Raw genomic sequence first — 19,793 nt, forward strand, 5'->3', positions numbered from 1 at the left:
AAAAGCACAACAATAATTTTGGTCACAATATGAGGTCTCCTATGAGGTCAGACCAGATATCTTTGTAGCCAGCATCTTGGGTTTGGTGTTGAGCAGGAAGGTAGGCTAAGGAAGAGAGTACAGGGCAATGCAGTGATTTTTCGCTTGCACAAACCATCCAATGCCTTGGTGTTTAACCATTTGGGAGAAGACACGATCTTGAACCATGGAATCATAGAATGGTTAGAGTTGGAAGGGACCTTACAGATCACCTAGTTCCAACCCCCCTGCTATGGGCAGGGACACCTCCCACTAGACCAGGTTGCTCCAAGCCCCATCCAACCTGTCCTATTTTGGGGGAGGGGGATAAATCAGCTTGGAAGCATCTGATTCAATGCTAGTTGAACCAGCTGATGGGAAAGCTGGGGAAGAATTGGGAAGTTTATGGAGGCTTTGAGGATTTTGCCTCTTGCAGCCAGCAGGCTGGAAAACTGGCAGGGTCTCATTCAATCCTGGCCCAAATTTCAACATGGTTCCGTAGAAATAGCAGCATCTCAGCAGACCTTTGGGATTGCATCAAGGTTCTGCCAGAGAAGGTGTGAACAGCTGTAATTATAACATCAAAAATATGAGGTCTTTACAAGACACTTCTCGGTGGTGTCAGCCCATGTGGTGTGAACAGGTGGAGTGTATTGGCAAGGAAAAGAGGGGCCCAGCTCACAAGCACGGGTTTTTTAAGTGGTAGATGATCGACATATTAAATACACATATTCTAATTGCCTCCCTGTTGTCCAGCTCTGAGGAAAATCAGCCCAAAATACATTCAGCTTTGCCTGGAATTTCTAGAGTCTGCAATGTATCTGCTCAGTTCTTTGTCCTGAAAAAAGCTGACTTTTTCATATAAAAACATTACTTTCTTCCCCCTGTTTTTCAACTGGTGAAACTTTTTTCATAAATTTGAGTACTTTGTGTTTAGTTTTTGGCCTGGTGATTTGTTTTATCTCCAAATTTTCACAGAAGTTTTCATCTAACCTTGAGAAAATTAGTTTCTTTCCAAGATCCTACCCAATGCTGGTAGGAAAAGCCACTTTCTCATGCATGACTAGGCTGACAGTAACTTGGTTTACCCCTGTGAGTGAGGAGCTATTGCCAGCCATGTCTGCACCTTTATGTATACAGATGCATTTTTATATATGTGTATAAATATATTCATACACTTTGTACCAAGTAGATGGGCACACAAAGCTCAGCATCCCAAATGAGCAGTTTAACATGCAGTCGAAAAATGCTGACTGGGCAAAGATTAGAACAAAAAATAAATCATGAGACCAGGGACCGGGCTGAATTATTTGACAGCTGTAAGAAAAGCTGCGATCTCCAGAAGATAGACCAGAGAACAAAATTAAACCTGAAGTTGCTTTAATCTGCAACAAATTGGGTTTGCTAGTCCCCAGATGGTGCAAATAGCAATGTTAATACCTCCTTTGGTCACCAACTAGCATGGAGTGATACTGCATTAGCTGTTCCTCATGGGAGTAGACATAGTGAGGGGCACGTGCGCTGCTTGCTTTCCCACTGGCGGGGGTGCCACGATGGGACCACAACACTCAGTGGGTGATGTGGTGGAGAAAGGCCAAGACCTTTGGCTCCCATCTATCCCATGAACCTAAAATATATGATGAGCATGGATGAGTACCCAGACTAGGCTGGGCTCAGCGGCATGAAAATGTGAGACAAGAATCAGCTGCAGGAATTGCACGGTGTCAAACCTTTCTCTTGGCAAGGACCAACCTAGTTCAATGGGCATGCAGTGGGGTTAGGTCATGTAATATGCGTTGAGGAGCCTTCTCCACGTGCAGCCATTTGCTCAGGTAGCTGCTCTAAATAGGGGTAAAGCCACACTGTCCTGCAGCATTAATTATTCTGGTACTCATCCTCCTGGAAGCCCTGGGAAGAAGGTTTTTTGCTCTTCTGTAAATGGTGTTAAATTGTGTATTTATATGTATGCAAGTGCTTTCAAATGCAAAGAAAACAAAATCTGAAAATCTCTGCAGAAAAATGCTCTGGAGGGCTTCCAGCTGGTTTGAGGATTTTAAAAGCCTGTTACAGGATGTACCTTCAAAAGATCAATTTAAATGCTGCCTGCTTTATACTCATTGTTTATAAAGTTGAAAGCATCTCTGATAGTGACTATTCATTCTCACAGCAGTTGCATGTGGAACAGAAGCAGGTTGGTTTAACTCCATCCCTGCCACATCCTGGAGAGGCAGAGAGAGCAGGTGACTCTGCAGAGAGGAGGTCAGCACAGGCACTGAGGGACAAGAAATTGAGTTCTTGCAGTAATCAAGTCTTTTGCCACCCGGTAGGATTGAGTCGACTAGGGAACCATGTTATTTTGTGTGCAGGATACACATCAGTGTATGTCTAACTGTGTGTTGTACATCGAGTTGCACAGTTCTGCCTGCTGTAGGAGCATCGTTTTGTCCTCCTGCAGAGAGGTTTGTCATGTTCCCTCTGTTACAGTGGAGAAGGCCCCTGAAAGATGATCTAGAACTAGGGAATGGCTGACATATGAATGTCCTCAAGACAAGTAGTGCCAACTATCATGGGGCAGTGTCCATCACTGAGTGCAAGAAATGCTTTTACAGTCCTCCTTGAGCTCTGTGGTTGTAAAAATTACCCCCAAACTCTGCCGTAAGACCAGAGCACTGGAAAAGGCTGCCCAGAGAGGCTGTGGAATCTCCTTCTCTGGAGATATTCATAACCTGGCTCAATGCATTCCTGTCCAACCCGCTGTAGATGAACTTGCTTTAGCAGGCGGGTTGGAACAGATGGTCTCCGAAGGTCCCCTCCAACCCCTACCATTCTGTGATTCTGTGTGATTCTGTTCTGTTGTGTGAGTTTGGAACCGTGATCAGAAGATGGACTTGAACATTTGCTACCTGAGGATGCTCTTACGGTGAAAGTGAGGGGCTCTTCCCAAGCCTCCTTCAGAGATGTGTAGGTCTCAGCACTGAGGAACAGCGTTCATGTTTGTTCGCTTGGCATCCCTGAGCTAGGACCATCACAGGAGATAAGGGCATGATAAAGTCATGCCATCCCAGCTGCCATGTCTTGAGAAATGCCCACTTAATGCACTCTCACCTGCTGCAGGTGCTGACAGACTTCAGAGCCTGGCAGTAGCAGACAGGAGCCATCAGGTAACTTTCCCAGGACAAGAGGAAGTGTAGGTCAGAGCCTGTCTGCAGACACATCCTCCATGTTGTTCTAACCCTTTAACCTCTAGCACACTGATGAATTTTCAGTGGTTTCAAGCATGGGTTTTGCTGCTTCCCATTTTTAACGTGTTCTACGTCTCTGTAGATGTCAGGCCTAGGAAGCTGTCTCCAATAAATTGTTACAGCTTGCACTGCTTGATTGTATCTTGCTACTCATAATGAGGTACTTAAGGCTGATGTCAAGCAATTTTTCTCCATGGGCCATTCCAGACAACTGACCTTTATAAGAAGTAAGGGGAAATTCAAAGTCTTAGAGCAGAAAAGTCAGAGTGATGCCATCTTTCTTTTCAATAGTGTTTATATACCACTCCATAGAACCTGGTAGACCATGAACTTCAGTATTAATCATGTCTAAGTCAAATTTGAAGTCCTCAGCTTCATAGCTTTAGGCAGTTGAGCAACGGAGTTCATATAAAGATCTTTGGTTGCCAACTAATCTGAGAGATGGTCCACCTTTTCTTTCCTCAGATGGCAGAAGGACATTGCCAAAGTCCCAGGTTTTAAGTTAGAGCCCCCAGTTCAATTAAGTAGGCGCATCAGATGGTTGCTCAAATCCGTAAGCAAGCAGAACATGACTGCTTGTTCCGCTGAATAAATATGGACTTCAAGTTATGCTTAAAGATGTGTGATAAGGTGTAGCCAAACTCAGTGGAAACACAGGGTTCTTTTTCCTTCTCAGTCTAGTGAAGCTGAATTTGGACCATTCAAAGACCCATGAGGTTTCTTCTGTCCCAGTGTGATACATATGGCTACTGGTCTGTTGTTGGCTAAACCTCGGCACCTCCCTATGATCCTTCACAAAGAACATCTGTTCAAGTGTTTTCCTGGATGGGCTCCTGAGCTCATATTGCTTCCAAGATTTATGCATTTCTGTACGAAATCGCCCATCTCCAGTTGGCCTTCTTACTTGCTTAAACTGACTTACGTGCACAGACCTCTACAGACGCAAGACCTTCAAACTCAAAACCCACACCCGTTTGATTTCTTGGCAGAATTTGTATTCGTTCCCTGGGAGGCCAGATCTGGCCCTGTGCTTGTCGGATGACAGGTGGGGTTTCCAGCCAGACATCCATTTAAATAAGACTACTGTAATTAAAAGGATCTGGCTAAGGAAATTGCACAAATTAGAGCAGACAGCTGTTATCTGAAAGGAACAAACACTTGTTGTTTTAAATAGCCAGCTCTTGGCTTGCTGCCAGAGATGCTTACATTAGATATTATGGATAAAAATCTTCCTTTAACTGTTAAAAATATAAGTGAAAAGAACTCTATTCCCCCCCCAAAAAAAAAATCAGCAATACACAACAAATAGAAGATATTAATAAATTTTAATGTAGCATAGAGATGACTAACTTCCAATGAGTACAGAACAGAGAGGGGCTTTTGAGAAAAAAAAATAAAAATACTGCATCCGTTCTATTTTATCCATGCATTTATGTGCAAAAGCTGAGAATCCTGAAACAGAAGTTTAAACCGGAAGCATAACTCATTGCACAGATACTCTTCTTCCAGAAAAAGGCACTCGTCCTGCTTTGTAGGTGCAATTCAATGTGGAAGGGATTGGTCTGTAGGGGACTGATGGTGAAGCTATGGCTCGTGTAGCAGCAAGGGTATCAATGTGGCATACGTCAAGGATTGGAAAGGAAACCTTGGGGATCAGTTCTGCTCTTTATTCAATACAGAGATTCCCCCTGTCCTTCCTATGTACCAGGAGAAGTGCTTCCCACTGCCCTGGTAGAACGACTGACGGTTGCATGCAACTGGGGACAAGGACTGGATCTTTTTCCAAGCTGATCTGACACACAAGCACCCAATGGGTATCCAGAAGTATGATTAATTCACGGATCTTCCCACTAGCAAGTTATATCTTGCCTCGTTCAATAGAGCAGCTTTCACGCTGAAGATCGAGCATGTGCTTCAAAGAGATTGCTGCATCTGGCCAGTGTCTCTGATAACTTGAAAAAGTCAGACCCGTGTCCTCCACAAAAGATGTGGAGGAATGCAGGTAACACCAGCTTGAGATGACCCCACTGGATGGATAACACACTGGGCTGGGAACCAGAGGAGACCTGGGATTTACTTCTGCTTCTTCCACTAGTCCCCCAGGAAGCTTGTCCATCTGTCCTTCTGTTACACAGGCACTGTAGTTACTCATCCCCTTCTAGTGAGCCTTGAGGTCTGATGGTAAAGATCCATGGCACCAGCTGGTTATTAAGTGGATTTGCGATGTTTGGTAATGCTGTTTATACAATTCAGAGCAGAAAGGGTGAGTACAGGCTTAGAGAACAAAGAGGAGAAATGAGGAATCTGAAAAAGAAACTGCTTTCTTTCCAAAACCCTTGCTGTAATCTTTTTAATCTTTTCCTTCCTCTTTTTGACTGCTTTCTGTGTGGTTTCTTTTTTTTTTTTTTAACTTTTATCTCACCCTTCCCCACCCCTTATTGTTATCTTGTCTCATTCTCTAGGAAAACCTCTTTTTTGTGATGGAATACCTCAATGGAGGAGACCTAATGTTCCATATCCAGAGCTGTCATAAGTTCGACCTTCCCAGAGCAACGTAAGATGTTATTATTACCTTTTGGCTTGCAGGTTGCACACATGGTAGAAGCAAAGGCAGCAGCTGCAGACACCAGGGATCCTGATTTTATTCCCAGCTCTGCTACTGTCCTGTAGAGGGCAAAACATTTGACCTCTCTGGTGCTTACCCAGCTGCAAAGTAGGGATAATGCTTGTGCTGGAAGCTCTATCCCAGCTCTCTCCAAACAGAACAAAAAAGGCAGGACATCACCCCGGCTCAATGATGGACTTGGAGGAAGTCACTTCCTCTCCCTGTTGTCTTTCCCTTCCAACAGAAGACTTTTTTGAGCCCATCCACACAGTTGATTTCAGGCAGACATGACCTTGCTTTGCATTCTTGGTCAGCCAGGGAAGCTATTTCTGTCTGGGAGCATTACAGATGCTGCTATACACTCGTCAGCATTGCATCTGCCTGCAGGCTTCTCCTTTAGCCTGCAAACCAGGGACCTCCTTCTAGCCTGGGACCTGGCTCCTGTATTTCGCTTTAACGTCAGCATAATCCCACAAATGTTTGTTCAGAGCTGAGAGCTGAGCTGGATAGAAGCTTAGATTTCTTGCTGGATCAGTCTCCTTCCCAGGACTGTAGACTCTCAAACAGAGAGGAGCTCCAGAATGACCATTCAATCCACCTGAGATCCAACAGCTCCAAGCATGCCCAAGACCTTATTTACATGGCCCATGGATGAGGGTCATTTTAAAGCAACCTACAGGTGTCTGCTGTGAATTAAGGCAGCCCTGGGGTTGCTCTTTGTTGTACTCATTGGGTTCTTGCTCAGCCCATAATTTGAGGCCCCAGTAATGACATCATGGACCCAATCTCCACCCCAGATTTACCGCCATCAAAGAAATCCCACAGATGCATTTTCAGCTGTCTGTGGAACCAAATATCTTGTTCTTTAAGACACCAGGTGGCCTGTAGCCAAGCTGCAGGACCTGCTTAAGCTGAGGTTCCTGGTCAAGTGATCAGAGGTGAAGCTGTTGTTTGTTAGAAGTAATGGGACTTTCCCTTTTCCCCTTTAAGGTTCAAGGCGGGGAAAAAAGAGATAAAACCTATCAAAAGTGAAAAAGGTAAATTTAAACAAAAAAATTAATACACCAACAGAGAATTAAAAATTTATTTAGCTTTGATTAAAGTAAATAGAAGAATTAGAATAAATGAAAGCTGCTTTTAATCCTTCTGTGAGCAAAAGGTATTTTAAAAGTCAATATTGAAACCACTATAGGAATTAATTTTTATTTAATAATTAAAAAAACAACCCAAAACCTCATTTAAATCAGTATTTAATTTGATGATTTTTTTTCAAAAGCATTTGAACATTCAGAATTAAGAGCCAATGCATTGAAGACTGAAGGAGCAGCGCTGTACAACACTGGAGGGGCATACCACCGTTACATTCCCTTCTGGGAGAACACTTTCATTGTGCAATGGTGCTTCAGCCTTGTGCTGTTTCTTTGCAGCACGATGTGGTGTTGTCCTTTAGGCAGACCTGCCTTGAGAACAAAGATCTCAAACTTGAAAAGACTCCAGAGAAAGGCCACAGATCTGCTATCTAGTTTACATCTTGGGGAACATCTCAAAAGCAAGTCAGAAATCTGAGCGGTGAAGAAGTCTGTTTGACACGCCGAGGAGACTGGCTGTGGTCCTCAAACCCAGATGCCCACCTGCCTGTCCAGGTGCTGGGGCCACTGCGCTGTTTGGGCAGCAGCTACTGAACATGGCAAATTATAACTGCTCTTTTGAGGTCTGAGGCATTAACTGTGATTTGCAGTTTGCAGTGTGGTGCATTGCTGTAAATAAATTATTTACTTATATGTAAATAAGGGATAGATACCACCCAGTCTGCCACCTTTGCGACAGGGACCGTATCTTGAGGTAAGGCAGTAGGAGCTGGGTGGTGTTTTTTTGCTCCACAGCTGATCTGGAGACATCCTTGGGCACTGAAGGACATATCCTCAGTGTCAGTTACGTATTAAAAAAAAAATGCAGCTAGCCATGCAGTGTGGCTTCTAAATCCCTGAAGATGGGTATGCTCCAAATCCTGACCATTTCACAAAGCGGTTTCAGTGGGAGTTGGGCTGCTAGCCATGTGGCGTGCTTTTGGGAATCTCGCATCATCCATCAGTTAACTGTAAAACCCAGTTGCCCCAAGCCTTCTGGAGACACTCCAAGCCTTCGGGGGACTTAATGAAATTTTGGCTGCTGTGGAGGCAAAATTTCCATCATTTTGGGTCTAGTTGAAAGTGCCTGTTGGGAAGCATTCGTTCTAACTTGTGCCGTCTGTCACTCAGGTTTTATGCTGCTGAAATCATATGCGGGCTCCAGTTCCTCCATTCCAAGGGCATAATATACAGGTAATTTTACTCTTCAGTGTCTAATATGCTAAACCTTTTCTGCTTTCCCTGCAAGCACTAATGGTAACTGAGAGACTGTTCCTTGGATGTACTTACTGGTATTGCATTTCTATGCAGATTTCCTTTTTACAGTTGGGTTTATTTTGAAGAGGTGGCGTAAAAAAGGCAGTTTTGAGCCCTTTTTGGGAACCCAGTCCTATTTCAGTTAACATTAAAACAAGCCCTCTGATGCATTTATACTGAGTCATTCATATAGCACCCAGCATAGGCACCCAGTTTAAGTTTTTCCAGTATGAAGGTATATAAAGTCAAGCTAGCCATGAGAAATTTGGTATATCTTCTGCGCTGGTTACCCTGGGACAGTGGTGACAAGCTCAGCTTGAGTAACAACAGCAGCGAGACAGTGATATACCTTATTTTTGGGGTTATTAACAGGCCTGTTGTACACAGTTCTGTGGGGAGATGGGATTCATCTCACCATCAGGAATATGAGCTGGCTGCCCACGCTCTTCTTATACTGAGTAAGGAAGAGTGGGCTTTTTCAGGTTCATCAAACCTGTGTTAGAGTGTGTATGAGAAGTGCCATTTCTACTGGTGGGCTCCACAGGGAGCTGATGGGGACTAAGTGGGACACTGCAGGCAGCTGCACTCAGACAGAAGAGTCCTCTCCCAAAGTTACTGGTATGAACTTAGTCTGCAATGCGTCAACCTGTCAAATCCTGAGAAGGAGAAGTCCTCTACTACAAAATTGCCCATTCCAGCTTCTGCTTGAGTTCCCTAGGAGCTTCAAAGTTATGCATGGATGCTTTGATCTAATCATAGAATCATAGAATGGTTTAGATTGGAAATGACCTTGAAGGTCATATAGTTCCAACTCCCCTGCCATAGGCAGGGACACCTCCCACTAGACCAGGTTCTTCAAAGCCCCATCCATGGAACTAGATGATCTTCAAGGTCCCTTCCAACCTAAACCATTCCATGATTCTATGAACTCTTTGAGTGCAACTATCCAGCCAGTTCCTTATCCACCGAGAGGTCCATCTGTCGAATCCATGTCTCTCCAATTTAGAGACCAGGATATCATGCAGGACAGTGTCAAATGCTTTGCACAAGTCCAGGTAGATGGTGTCAGTTGCTCTTCCCTTGTCTGCTACTGCTGTAACCCCCTCATAGAAGGCCACCAAATTTGTCAGGCATGACTAGCTCTTGGTGAAGCCATGTTGGCTGTCACCAGCCACCTCTTTTTCCATGTGCCTTAGCAGAGTTTCCAGGAGAATCTACTTCATGATCTTGCCGGGCACAGAGGTGAGACTGACTGGCCTGTAGTTCACCAGGTCTAGTGCACAAGTGGTGTGCTTCAGACCTATATGAAAGGACAGAGACAGGTTTGGAGCAAGAAGGGATGCAGAAATCAGGCCACAGCCTGCTTTCCCATGGCCAAAAGGAGGAACGGAATTTCTAGGGAACTCTAGTTCAGCTCCTCTTCATGGCAAAAATTAGTTACTATATTGCAGCCTTCTGTAAAAGCAGGAAGCAAATAGCTTGTCACAAACAAATGAGAAAGCTCACTAAAGCAATGATGTTTGCTGAAACGAAGATGAGCTTATTTCAATGTTTGTCATGTAGTGTGAACATTAGAACGAATGCTGAAAGTGAATGGCTTGTTTACAATCCACTCTCCCATTAAAACTCAAGCTTTGATTCATACAAACTCGCCTTATTATTCGTTATTAGTACTCATGTGGGAGCCACTTGTAGTCTTTATTGACCAATGATGGTGATTGCATAAACATGAGATCAATATCAAAGGCATTAAGCTAAGATGTTCTCTGGGGTCTCAGCAAGTTTCTGGCTCTAATTATTGTTGTGGATGACTGAAGGGAAACATTTTCTTAAGTGCCCAAATCTCTTAGCCATGTCTGTCATTTTTACTCAGACTTCTCAAAAAGGTTGACTGAAAATATCTGCAGGGCATTGTGAGTTTGGGGCAGGACTGCTAGCACTGACATTTTGTTCATAATTCACATTTTTATTTGAAATTGCTACACCTGTGTTGTGTCACGGTTTGGGACCTGTTTCCTCATGGAAGGAGAGAGATGTTCAGAGTTTGGAGCCTTGGGAAACACGGGCAAAGTGGGATAGCTAGACAGTGGGTAGCACGGTAATAGGAAGAAACAGCTCATTCCCAGGAATCAGTGCAGCATTCATTGCTTTGGGTATCAAGCTTTGAGAGAAAAGATTTAACCAGTCCTACTCCTTTTTCCTTTTTTCATCGAAGACAATGACAACAAGGTCAGTTGAGAATGCACAGCCTTCAGTATCTCAGTCAGAGCTAACTAAGCACTTAGGAAAGTGAATAGGAATCATTTTTGAAACTACTTTGCTTGAAATGTAGTAAGAATAATGAATCCAGCTGTTCTGTCTCATGTTCTCTCACCCACGTTTGGAAATGCTGGCTTAAATTTTAATGAATGAGCTGAGGCATTTTTGGCAGAAACTCCAATTCCTGGAGCCAATGAGTTTGAGACTCATCAAAATAATGAAAGTGAACTGTAGGTGATGGGTTTTTTGTTTTGCTTCGATCTACCAGATGAATAAAAGCAATGTTGGCAGCCAGAGATTGATCTCAATGGTGTAACTAAAGTAAGTCATTCCAGCTGGAAATTGTGACAACATGAGTGTCTGCCACTTGGAAGGCAAATGTCTCGGTTGTCTCTATTTCTTTTTGATTGATGACTCCCACTTTTTCTTGGGACATATTCTAGCAGCAACGAACAATTGCCCCATGACAACAATTTAGTGTGTAGACACTATGAGGTCTCCCACCCTGATTGAGACCTGGCCGAAGCAAGACAAGGAGCTTTGCACAGAGGGAGGCTGAACAACCGTCTTTCCTGAAATTGCAGGCAATCATCTCAGGAACATCATGCATTAGAAATTACATTCTTTGAGGGAGTCAAAGGCATTTCTAAAAAAAACCCACATTAAAGCAGTTCCAAGTGCAAGGTCCTGCACATGGTTTGGGGCAATCCCAAGCAGAAATACCGCCTGGGTGGAGAATGGATTGAGAACAGCTCTGAGGAGAGGGACTTGGAGGTGTTGGGTGATGAGAAGCTCAGCATGAGCCAGCAACGTGCACTCACAGCCAGAAAAGCTAACCACATCTTGGGCTGCATCACAAGAAGTGTGGCCAGCAGGTTGAGGGAGGTGATTCTGCTCCACTCTCATGAGACCCCACCTGGAGTACTGCATCCAGCTTTGGAGTCCTCAGCACAAGAAGGACATGGACCTGTTGGAGTGCATCTAGAGGAGGGACACAGAAATGATCAGAGGGCTGGAGCACCACTCCTATGAAGACAGGCTGAGAGAGTTGGGGTTGCTCAGCCTGGAGAAGCGAAGGCTCCGGGGGGACCTTATAGCCCCTTCCAGTCCCTAAAGAGGTTCCAGGAAAGACGGGGAGGGACTTTTGTCAGGGAGTGTAGTGATAGGACGAGGGGTAACAGTTTTAAACTGAAAGAGGGGAGGTTTAGATTAGATATTAGGAAGAAACTTTTCACTGTGGGGGTGGTGAGACACTGGAACATACTGCCCAGAGAAGTTGTGGATGTCCCATCCCTGGAAATGTTTAAGGGCAGGCTGGATGGGGCTTTGAGCAACCTGGTCTGGTGGGAGGTGTCCCTGCCCATGGCAGGGGGGGTGGAACTCTATGATCTTCAAGGTCCCTTCCAACCTAAACCATTCCATGATTCTATGATTCTCACTAGTAGGGCAGCCTCATATTTAGGACTATTGCCTGAGATGTGGAAAATATGCATAGGCTGTGAATCAGCAGAGGGTGAAAAAGACCAATTGTATTCTCAGCTCTGGGCAAAAGCAAATGTTGTGTCTGGGAATTTTGGAAGCCCTGAGAAGCAGCAGTGATTGATAGCACAAGATAGGCAGTGCAGGAACGTGGGTACTCTGAGACCAAGTAAACCAAATTCTACCTACATCCCAGGTGAGGTGCAACATCACTGATCCAAACATTTCCCTGAGTCATTATTTCAATGAAAAGCAAAACTTCTAGGTAAGACATAAAAAAATTAACATAGAATCCATGCCAGCTTTCCTTTCTTTCTGCTTTTTTCTTTCTTTCTTTACATGCTTTTTTCTGCTTTCAGTGGTTGTTCCCACGTGAAGACCTCTTTGTTCTCTGTCAATGGCCATGGTTCATCAGTTCACTTGCATTTATTTCTTTCTCTGTGCATTTCTTTTTTTTTCTCTCTCTGGGCTTTTTGCTTCCCACTGTACCTCAGAGCTTAAAACCTCGGACAACACCTTGGCTGCTATGTGTGAAGGACTTTGTAAATCCCCAGGGCTCAGATAGTCCAGCCCAGCAGTGAAAGGTGGTGGGTATTCTGCTGATGTCTGGGATTATTCTGACCTTCTGCAAGCCATGCAGGGCTTGAGGGCCCTTACTTCTTCCAACATTGGAAGAGTCTGCACTGGGAGGAAGATTTGACAGCAACTTCAGTCAGAGGACTGAGATTTCCAGGGGAGGAGAAAGTGATCATTAGCTGGTCCCTTCTTGCTCACCTTCTCCAAGCTGTTAGGGCAGAAGCATCAGCTGGCACAAAGCCCTTTTTAGCTTCCCTGTTCTGCATCCTCAAAGGAGGAAGCTTTTAGAAGATCATGGAATAGAATCATAGAATTTTCTAGGTTGGAAGGGACCTTTAAGAACATCAAGTCCAACCATCAACTTAACACTGCCAAAACCACCACTAAACCATGTCCCTAAGCACCACCTCTACCCATCTTTTAACTACCTCCAGGGATGGCATCTCCACCGCTTCCCTGGGCAGCCTGTTCCAATGCTTAACAACCCTTTCTGTGAAGAACTTTTTCCTAATATCCAATCTAAACCTCCCCTGGTGTAACTTGAGGCCATTTCCCCTTGTCCTATTGGCTATTACTAGTGAGAAGAGGTCAGCCCCCACCTCTTTACAGCCTCCTTTCAGGTAGTTGTAGAGATGTCTTGGGTAAAGTCTTCTCCAACTGGGACAGGAGGAATGAAGAAGAGGGATAATGAAGTCCAAGAGAACAGCTCCTCATTCAGCCGCAGCCTTCCTTTGTAGGCACATGTAAGCACTACACAGAGGCAGATAGCAAGTTAATAAATGTGACCTGCTGAAAGAACTTGTATGGCTCTGTAACACTTTAAAGGAGGGGGTTCCTTCTCTTCCTCCACAGAGACTTGAAGCTAGACAACGTTCTCTTGGACAATGAGGGGCACATCAAAATTGCTGACTTTGGGATGTGCAAGGAGAACATGTTTGGAGATGCGAAGACAAGTACTTTCTGTGGGACTCCTGACTATATCGCTCCTGAGGTAGGTGTGGGATCCAGGGAGATCAGCAAGCTGCTGTGGGACAAAGAACATGTCTTATGACATGACTGTCAGTCAGTGGTGGAGGCTGCAAAGCGTAATAACCTGCTTTTGAGCAGTTCCAGGCTAGAAACTGGATTTCAGTTTGATTCAGAATCTGTATTGCTGTCTGGCATTGCATATTTTGTGGCTAATTAATTTTTTGGTGCAAGTGGGCCTGGGAAGCAAGTGGTGCTTGTCTTAATCAGGAAACAGAATTCTTAACAGAAACTCAGTTTGGGCCATGGCAGAGGAAGCTCCAAGAGGTAGGTCCTGCAATACAGGGATAGAAACAACATGACGAAAGGGAAGCATGTTCCCTAGGTAGGTAACCCTAGGCTTCCATGGCTGTACGGGCTTCTTGATAGCTGGTAAGGAGCTACAGGCACTTCTAAGGGATGATGTTCATCACAACCTAATAGAGGAAATAGAGAAGGGTGGGACAAATTGCTGACCTGGAAGTGATTCTCTCTCCTCATTGATTAACCACCTTTCAGACAGAGCAGAGAGTCTGGGTCCACAATAAAGCAGTGAATGGGGTTCACCTTCCCTCTGGGATATTCTCTGATGTTTGAATAGGGATGGCACCCATAAGCTTCAACTTCTGTCTTACTCAGACAGGTTCTTAGCTGGCTGCAAACACAGCCTGCATCACGAGCATCCTCCCAGAGTTGAATAAGGCACTATATGCTCTGCAAAGACTCTGCCATCAGAGACACAACCTGAAAACCGAGCACAGGCTTGAAGGTCCATCTAGATCTAAAAAACTGCCGACAGCTGCTTGTAAAAGGGATGGAAATGCTTGGAGACATAAACATGAGAGTGGTCATACATCCTGATTTTTCCCCCTCTAAATGCCAGCAGTCAGAGGAGAGGTTGCTGTCTGGAGGACAACTGGGACAGAACCTGCTAACTCTGGGCTCTGGACTACCTGTGTCTCTGCTTTGGCTGTGCATGGTGCCATGACCTCATGTCACTGCATGAGTCCATCCCTGGAGGACATGCCTCCACATGTTGCCTCCTGGTGAAGGAGGCTCTAAAACTAGAGATGATGGAGTTGTACAGGGCCAGACTGTGCTTGAGCTTACAAGGGCAAGGCAGAGCTTGTAGCTTGTGTTAAGGTCCTGCTCCATCCCCTTGACTCAGGAAGGCTGGGGCTTGCATGGAGACAGTCTCCAAGCTCCGTGCAAAAACTTACCAACTACTCCTTCTGCAGTTGATATCTACTGATACTTGATGGAGAAAAACTGAACCTGGCCTCAATGTGCCCATGCAATAAAACTGGGTGGTCACAGACACCAGACTCCAGTTTGCCCATAGCAAGATCCTTTGCCCTTCCCATTATTTCTTTGCATTTTTTCTCAGGCAGAAGCTTCTTTCTTCCCCTCCCCCCAATAAATTTAGATATGTTGGACTAGATCCCTCCAGAAAAGAGAAAGCTCCCTTAACCTGGTGATTTCACACAATGATAGATTTTACTATGGAGGGGCTTTGACTAATTAGGTGGCAAATTGGGGCCAAAGAAAACATTTTTCAGCTCAGAGAAGAACCTACAAGTCATCCATGCATCATGTCCCACTTCACTCTGAAATCCATTTATTTGCCTTTCAAGATCCTATTTCCTGATTTTAGTGTTTTCATGATGGATATTGGTAATTTCCAAATAGCTTTTAAAGCATTTGATTTTTCCCCCTCCACTATAATTCATTGATCTTTTACTGTGCTCCAAGGGCTCGATTCTCATCTCCGTTACACCACTGCTGACACAAGGGCTGGTCTCTTCAAATCAATTGGATTTGTATTGCCTAAGAGCAAGTGTAAGTGCGCTCTGCAGTCAAGCTGCAATTGTCTTTTATTCCACTTCAATATGCTTTTATTAAAAAAAAAAAAAAGCTATTGTCTGATCCTAAAAAAAAGAGAGCCAAGCGATAATCCATTATCTGTGATTTTACTTCATAGAAAAGAGACAGACTAAAATAGCTCAGAGTTTTATTTCTGCACCATCATTTATTTTAGAGATTCAATGAGTGCATATAAAACGCTTTACCTCTAAATTGAAAGCACTGCTAGAGTTTATGGATCATCTCTCCCGCCAGAATCAGGAGTACTGGACTTTATATCAGTATTTCAGTGCAGCTGCTAGCACTGTAATTTGTTACAGACCCAGCGCCTTGGCTACAGCCAGGCAAATAAGGGGGCTTGGGGTCAATATACTAGCAATTTTTTAGTTTCAGAAAATATTTGACACAAAAAGAAGAAAAGAAAAAAAAAAAAAAAGAAAAAGAAAAAGACTTAACCTGAAATGAAATTGCTGAGTTTATTTATTTTTTTCAGAGAATTGCAAAGCTAATAAATCTTTTCTTTGACTGCCATAAAACATTTACTTTCAATTTCCAGTCATTGTATACTTTAAAAGGTAAAGCTTTATAAAAATAATGTGTCTTTTCAGAAGGAAAGGTTGGGATGATTTTGCTTATAAGTGATCCAGTAGAAATATATTAGTGAATCTTACTGATTCCATTTTTTTGGCTTTGAGTGAAACACATTGTATACATTGTTTCTTATATTTAAATTGCTTTTTTTGTCCTTTTTTAGTCTGTTTTTTTGATGTTTTTGGAGACAGATGTGTCAGTCATGAGCACTCTATATCAGCTTGGGTTGAGACTTCTGATATTAAGGTCACTTGTTGCTAGATGGCACAGGTACATCAGAGAGGGATACTTCTCACCTAATGTGAGAAAATTCATCTAAAAATGAAGTATTAAATGGCACTTTATAGTGTTGCAGAAGGACAAGCATCCCAGGAGACAAGTCATCCCTTCCTATCTTCAATGTGTAAGTCAGTTAAATCACCATTTTCCCTCCATTGACTATAGAGAGACTCTGGACAACTAAATTAATAAGACACATAACTTTTAGGCAATAAGATCTGGCCCCAAGTGGCAATTTACAAGCAATGAAGACAAGGTATGAAAACAGTCAAGAAATTACTCACCTACTTCCACTGTACCACAGAGCCAGCAGTAAAGATTACCTCTCTAAATCATAATTTTTCAACTATCAGCAGTTTCATACGTACTGATCTAGATAGTTGTTTTCACTGCTATTAAGCCATCTCCAGGGCTTGTCATTGATACCTACACCGTAGCTATAGAATAGGGAATGACATTGCAAACAAGCTGTGGGCTCAAGAGTAAAGATTGTGCCTTTAAATGAAATATTCCCCTCTCCAACTCTAAAATCCTGATAAGGATCCTAGATATCATAGTCATCAGACGTACTTTAGACATCTGCAAAGTAAATATATATGAGCTGGTTGTCCAGGCTCATTGACAACCAAAGATGACAAATAGGGAGTAGTATTTCACCGTAGGTGGATATTTAGCTGGATGTCTAAAAGTGGACTAATTCTTTTCCTTGACTATAAAAGAAGCTAATGATAACTGGTTCAGCTCTAGGTATCTCTATAACAGATATCTAAAGGCAGGTGAGATTAATTTTGCTTCCCCAGAGGGGAAGTTTGAGAACTTGATGGTGTCTGGCCAAATTTGTACGGGAAGAAAATGCCACATCCCTTCTTAGGGGAGGTCATCACTCCAGTGGACCGCCTCCAGCCCCTAAACACTGGATGTAGCCTTCACTTTAAAGCTGACACAGAAAGGCACAAACCAATGGACTGACTGAGGACAAATTCCCGTTCGTCTGCCTATAACTCAGTTGGTCTCAAGAGGACAGATCAGCAACTGCTTTCTCATGGTTTTCCTGGGACAGATTTTGCTAGGAGAGATTCACACCATTTCTACTGAATGATAGTCCTAAAGTACCCTTACACTGCCACACTGGAATTTTTTAAAATACAGCTTGTGTGAGTTAAATCAGTCTCAAAATGTTAATGCCTAACCGTTTGTCTTCTTGGACTTCACAAGCCTGGTTTGAACCGTTGGGATAACTCAGAGAGCAGAAAAAAGATGACTTGCCTCCCTTTTTATGTTTGTGATCTCTCTGGAAGCCCAGGATTTGTTAAAGTAACTGAAAGGTTTCATGCAACCTGTTAGCTGTAGCTTGAAGGATTGTTTTGGCATCCAGGTGTGCCTGTGACTTGGAGCTCTTGGTAAGCACCTCTGCTATCCCACTCAGTGCAAAGCAGCAGTTGAAAGGTCAGGGTCTGGCCACCCTTCTGAAGTTGAAATACTCATGTCAGATATTTTGCATCTGTCTTTGTCACTCCTCCCTTTGGGCAGATATTGCTGGGGCAGAAGTACAACACGTCCGTTGACTGGTGGTCCTTTGGTGTCCTCCTGTATGAGATGCTTATTGGCCAATCTCCTTTCCACGGCCAAGATGAAGAGGAGCTTTTCCAGTCTATCCGTATGGATAACCCGTTCTACCCTCGCTGGCTTGACAAGGATGCAAAGGACATTTTGGTGAAGGTAAGAATTACCACACATCAAATGAAAGTCTTTTTGCAGGAACTGTCATCTTTGATTTGTGCATCTTCAGCTATTGTTCAGAGAAACAAATTTAATGTGTTAGGACCAGAAGGAGTCACTTTCTTGTCTGTGGACCGCAAAGCACACCTGACCTAAGTCATAAGGCCATCTTTGTGTCTTCTTTCTCCTGAGCTTCCATGATGGCTCCTCACGTTCATTAAGTAGGATTGCAGGGTATCAGATACCAGGAGAGATCAGTTTGTTTGCAGAGCAATCCTTTAGATGCAAGGCATGTTAACTCCTGGAAAAGATATTCTGCCACGCTTCAAACTAAGGGTTACAGTGGCTTCCATGGAAATTATGGGTTTGAAGCAGTTCTTGTGCCTCTGAGGTATGAGGACATCTGGGGTAGATTGCTTTGGTGTTCAGCTTGGTTTTCATGAGAGAATATTTTACATCTTTGCACTGAGCTAAAGAGCAGGTTAAGAAAGCCTGAGTGGCTTTCCAGAAGTGGCAGAGCCCGCTGAAGCTAGTAGCACTGTGTCATCTGGATTTTTGGTCCTTTTAATCTCCAACACAGCAATGCATAGTGTCCTTTGTGAGTGGAACACTCTTCTGTTTCCCATCTTTTAGGTTCCCTTCCATCAATACACCATTTTTTTCATAGTCTCCTTCTCAGCCCCATGCCGTTTAGCATTGCAGCATTTCTGGTTTGGGATGCAAATTATTCTAGAGTTGCAAGGTAGAAATGCAATGAAGTCACAACAAGTCTATCAAGCTACCTCCCCACAGTTGGGCTTTGGACTGACATTGATCCCTACCTTGACTTTTGCATTTACAAAGCGACAAGACAACATTCAGCATTTCAGTACAAAAAATGGAGAACAGATTATTTTAGCATCTGTGCTGTGCGCAACAGGGCCCAGATGTTTAGCTATCACTATAAAATGATAATAATGAAAGCAATCAAAAGCAGTTGTTCAGGAAGACGTACCATAACAGAGTGAGATTTTGAATGTCTATTTCTGGGACATATGCTGCCATCTTTCCGCACAAACAACCCATCCTTCTGTCAGGATTAGAGATAGTAATCATCTTTATACCAATCAATAATCTTCCTAGCTTAGGAAAAAAAAAAAAAAAAAAAAACATTTTCTCCATTGTGGGCCATTCTCATTGCCACTGACTCTGGATAATTACATATTCCACCCTGCTCAATGCCTGTATGATCAGCACAGAAGTTAACCTACGGAATCTGCTGTGCAAACAGCTGTCTGTAGGACACCTCTGTTTTGGTGAGGCTGTGCCCGCAATGTTCACCAAAACCCAATGCCTGGGGTTTTTTCAAACAGGTCCTCAATGGTCCATACATCGGGTTCTTTTGCTGCCACTTTTGGCATTAGATATTTCTATTTGTTGTTTGCTGATTGGTACCTATTGTATGCTTGCTGTTGGCCAAATAGAGTAGCAAGGAACTTCTACTGTATGTAACCCAAGTCCATTTTGAGATGACCTCCAAAGGTGAAATGCTTTTGAAAATTGGTCTTTATATATGTAGGACATATTGGCTGCATTCGGGACACCTGCTGGTATTGCCACTATGCCTTTTCATTGACTTTAGAGGGATCTAATATCTGGTTCTCTATGGGCAATCTGGCCTGGAGGCCCCAGACATTTTACTGCAGATATAAAGATAAATTTTAAACTATTCACATCCACCATTACAGCAATGCTTCAGCACTACTCCATGCTCCCAAACATTGAGTGGAGCTC

General features: G+C 43.6%; 1 protein-coding gene across 1 annotated transcript in view; it reads left to right on the forward strand.

The window, feature by feature from the left end:
• The window catches only part of PRKCQ (protein kinase C, theta), a 45,999-nt gene that overhangs the window by 23,417 nt on the left and 2,789 nt on the right, over positions 1-19,793 (forward strand). The window contains exons 13-16 of the mRNA XM_009882960.1: positions 5,723-5,814; positions 8,124-8,186; positions 13,416-13,554; positions 17,832-18,020. Coding sequence (XP_009881262.1) covers positions 5,723-5,814; positions 8,124-8,186; positions 13,416-13,554; positions 17,832-18,020 — 483 coding nt within the window. The remainder of the gene's footprint in view (positions 1-5,722; positions 5,815-8,123; positions 8,187-13,415; positions 13,555-17,831; positions 18,021-19,793) is intronic.

The sequence above is a fragment of the Charadrius vociferus genome, unplaced genomic scaffold, assembly GCF_000708025.1.
Source record: "Charadrius vociferus isolate BGI_N301 unplaced genomic scaffold, ASM70802v2 scaffold32, whole genome shotgun sequence".
In the NCBI taxonomy this organism is placed as follows: Eukaryota; Metazoa; Chordata; class Aves; order Charadriiformes; family Charadriidae; genus Charadrius; species Charadrius vociferus.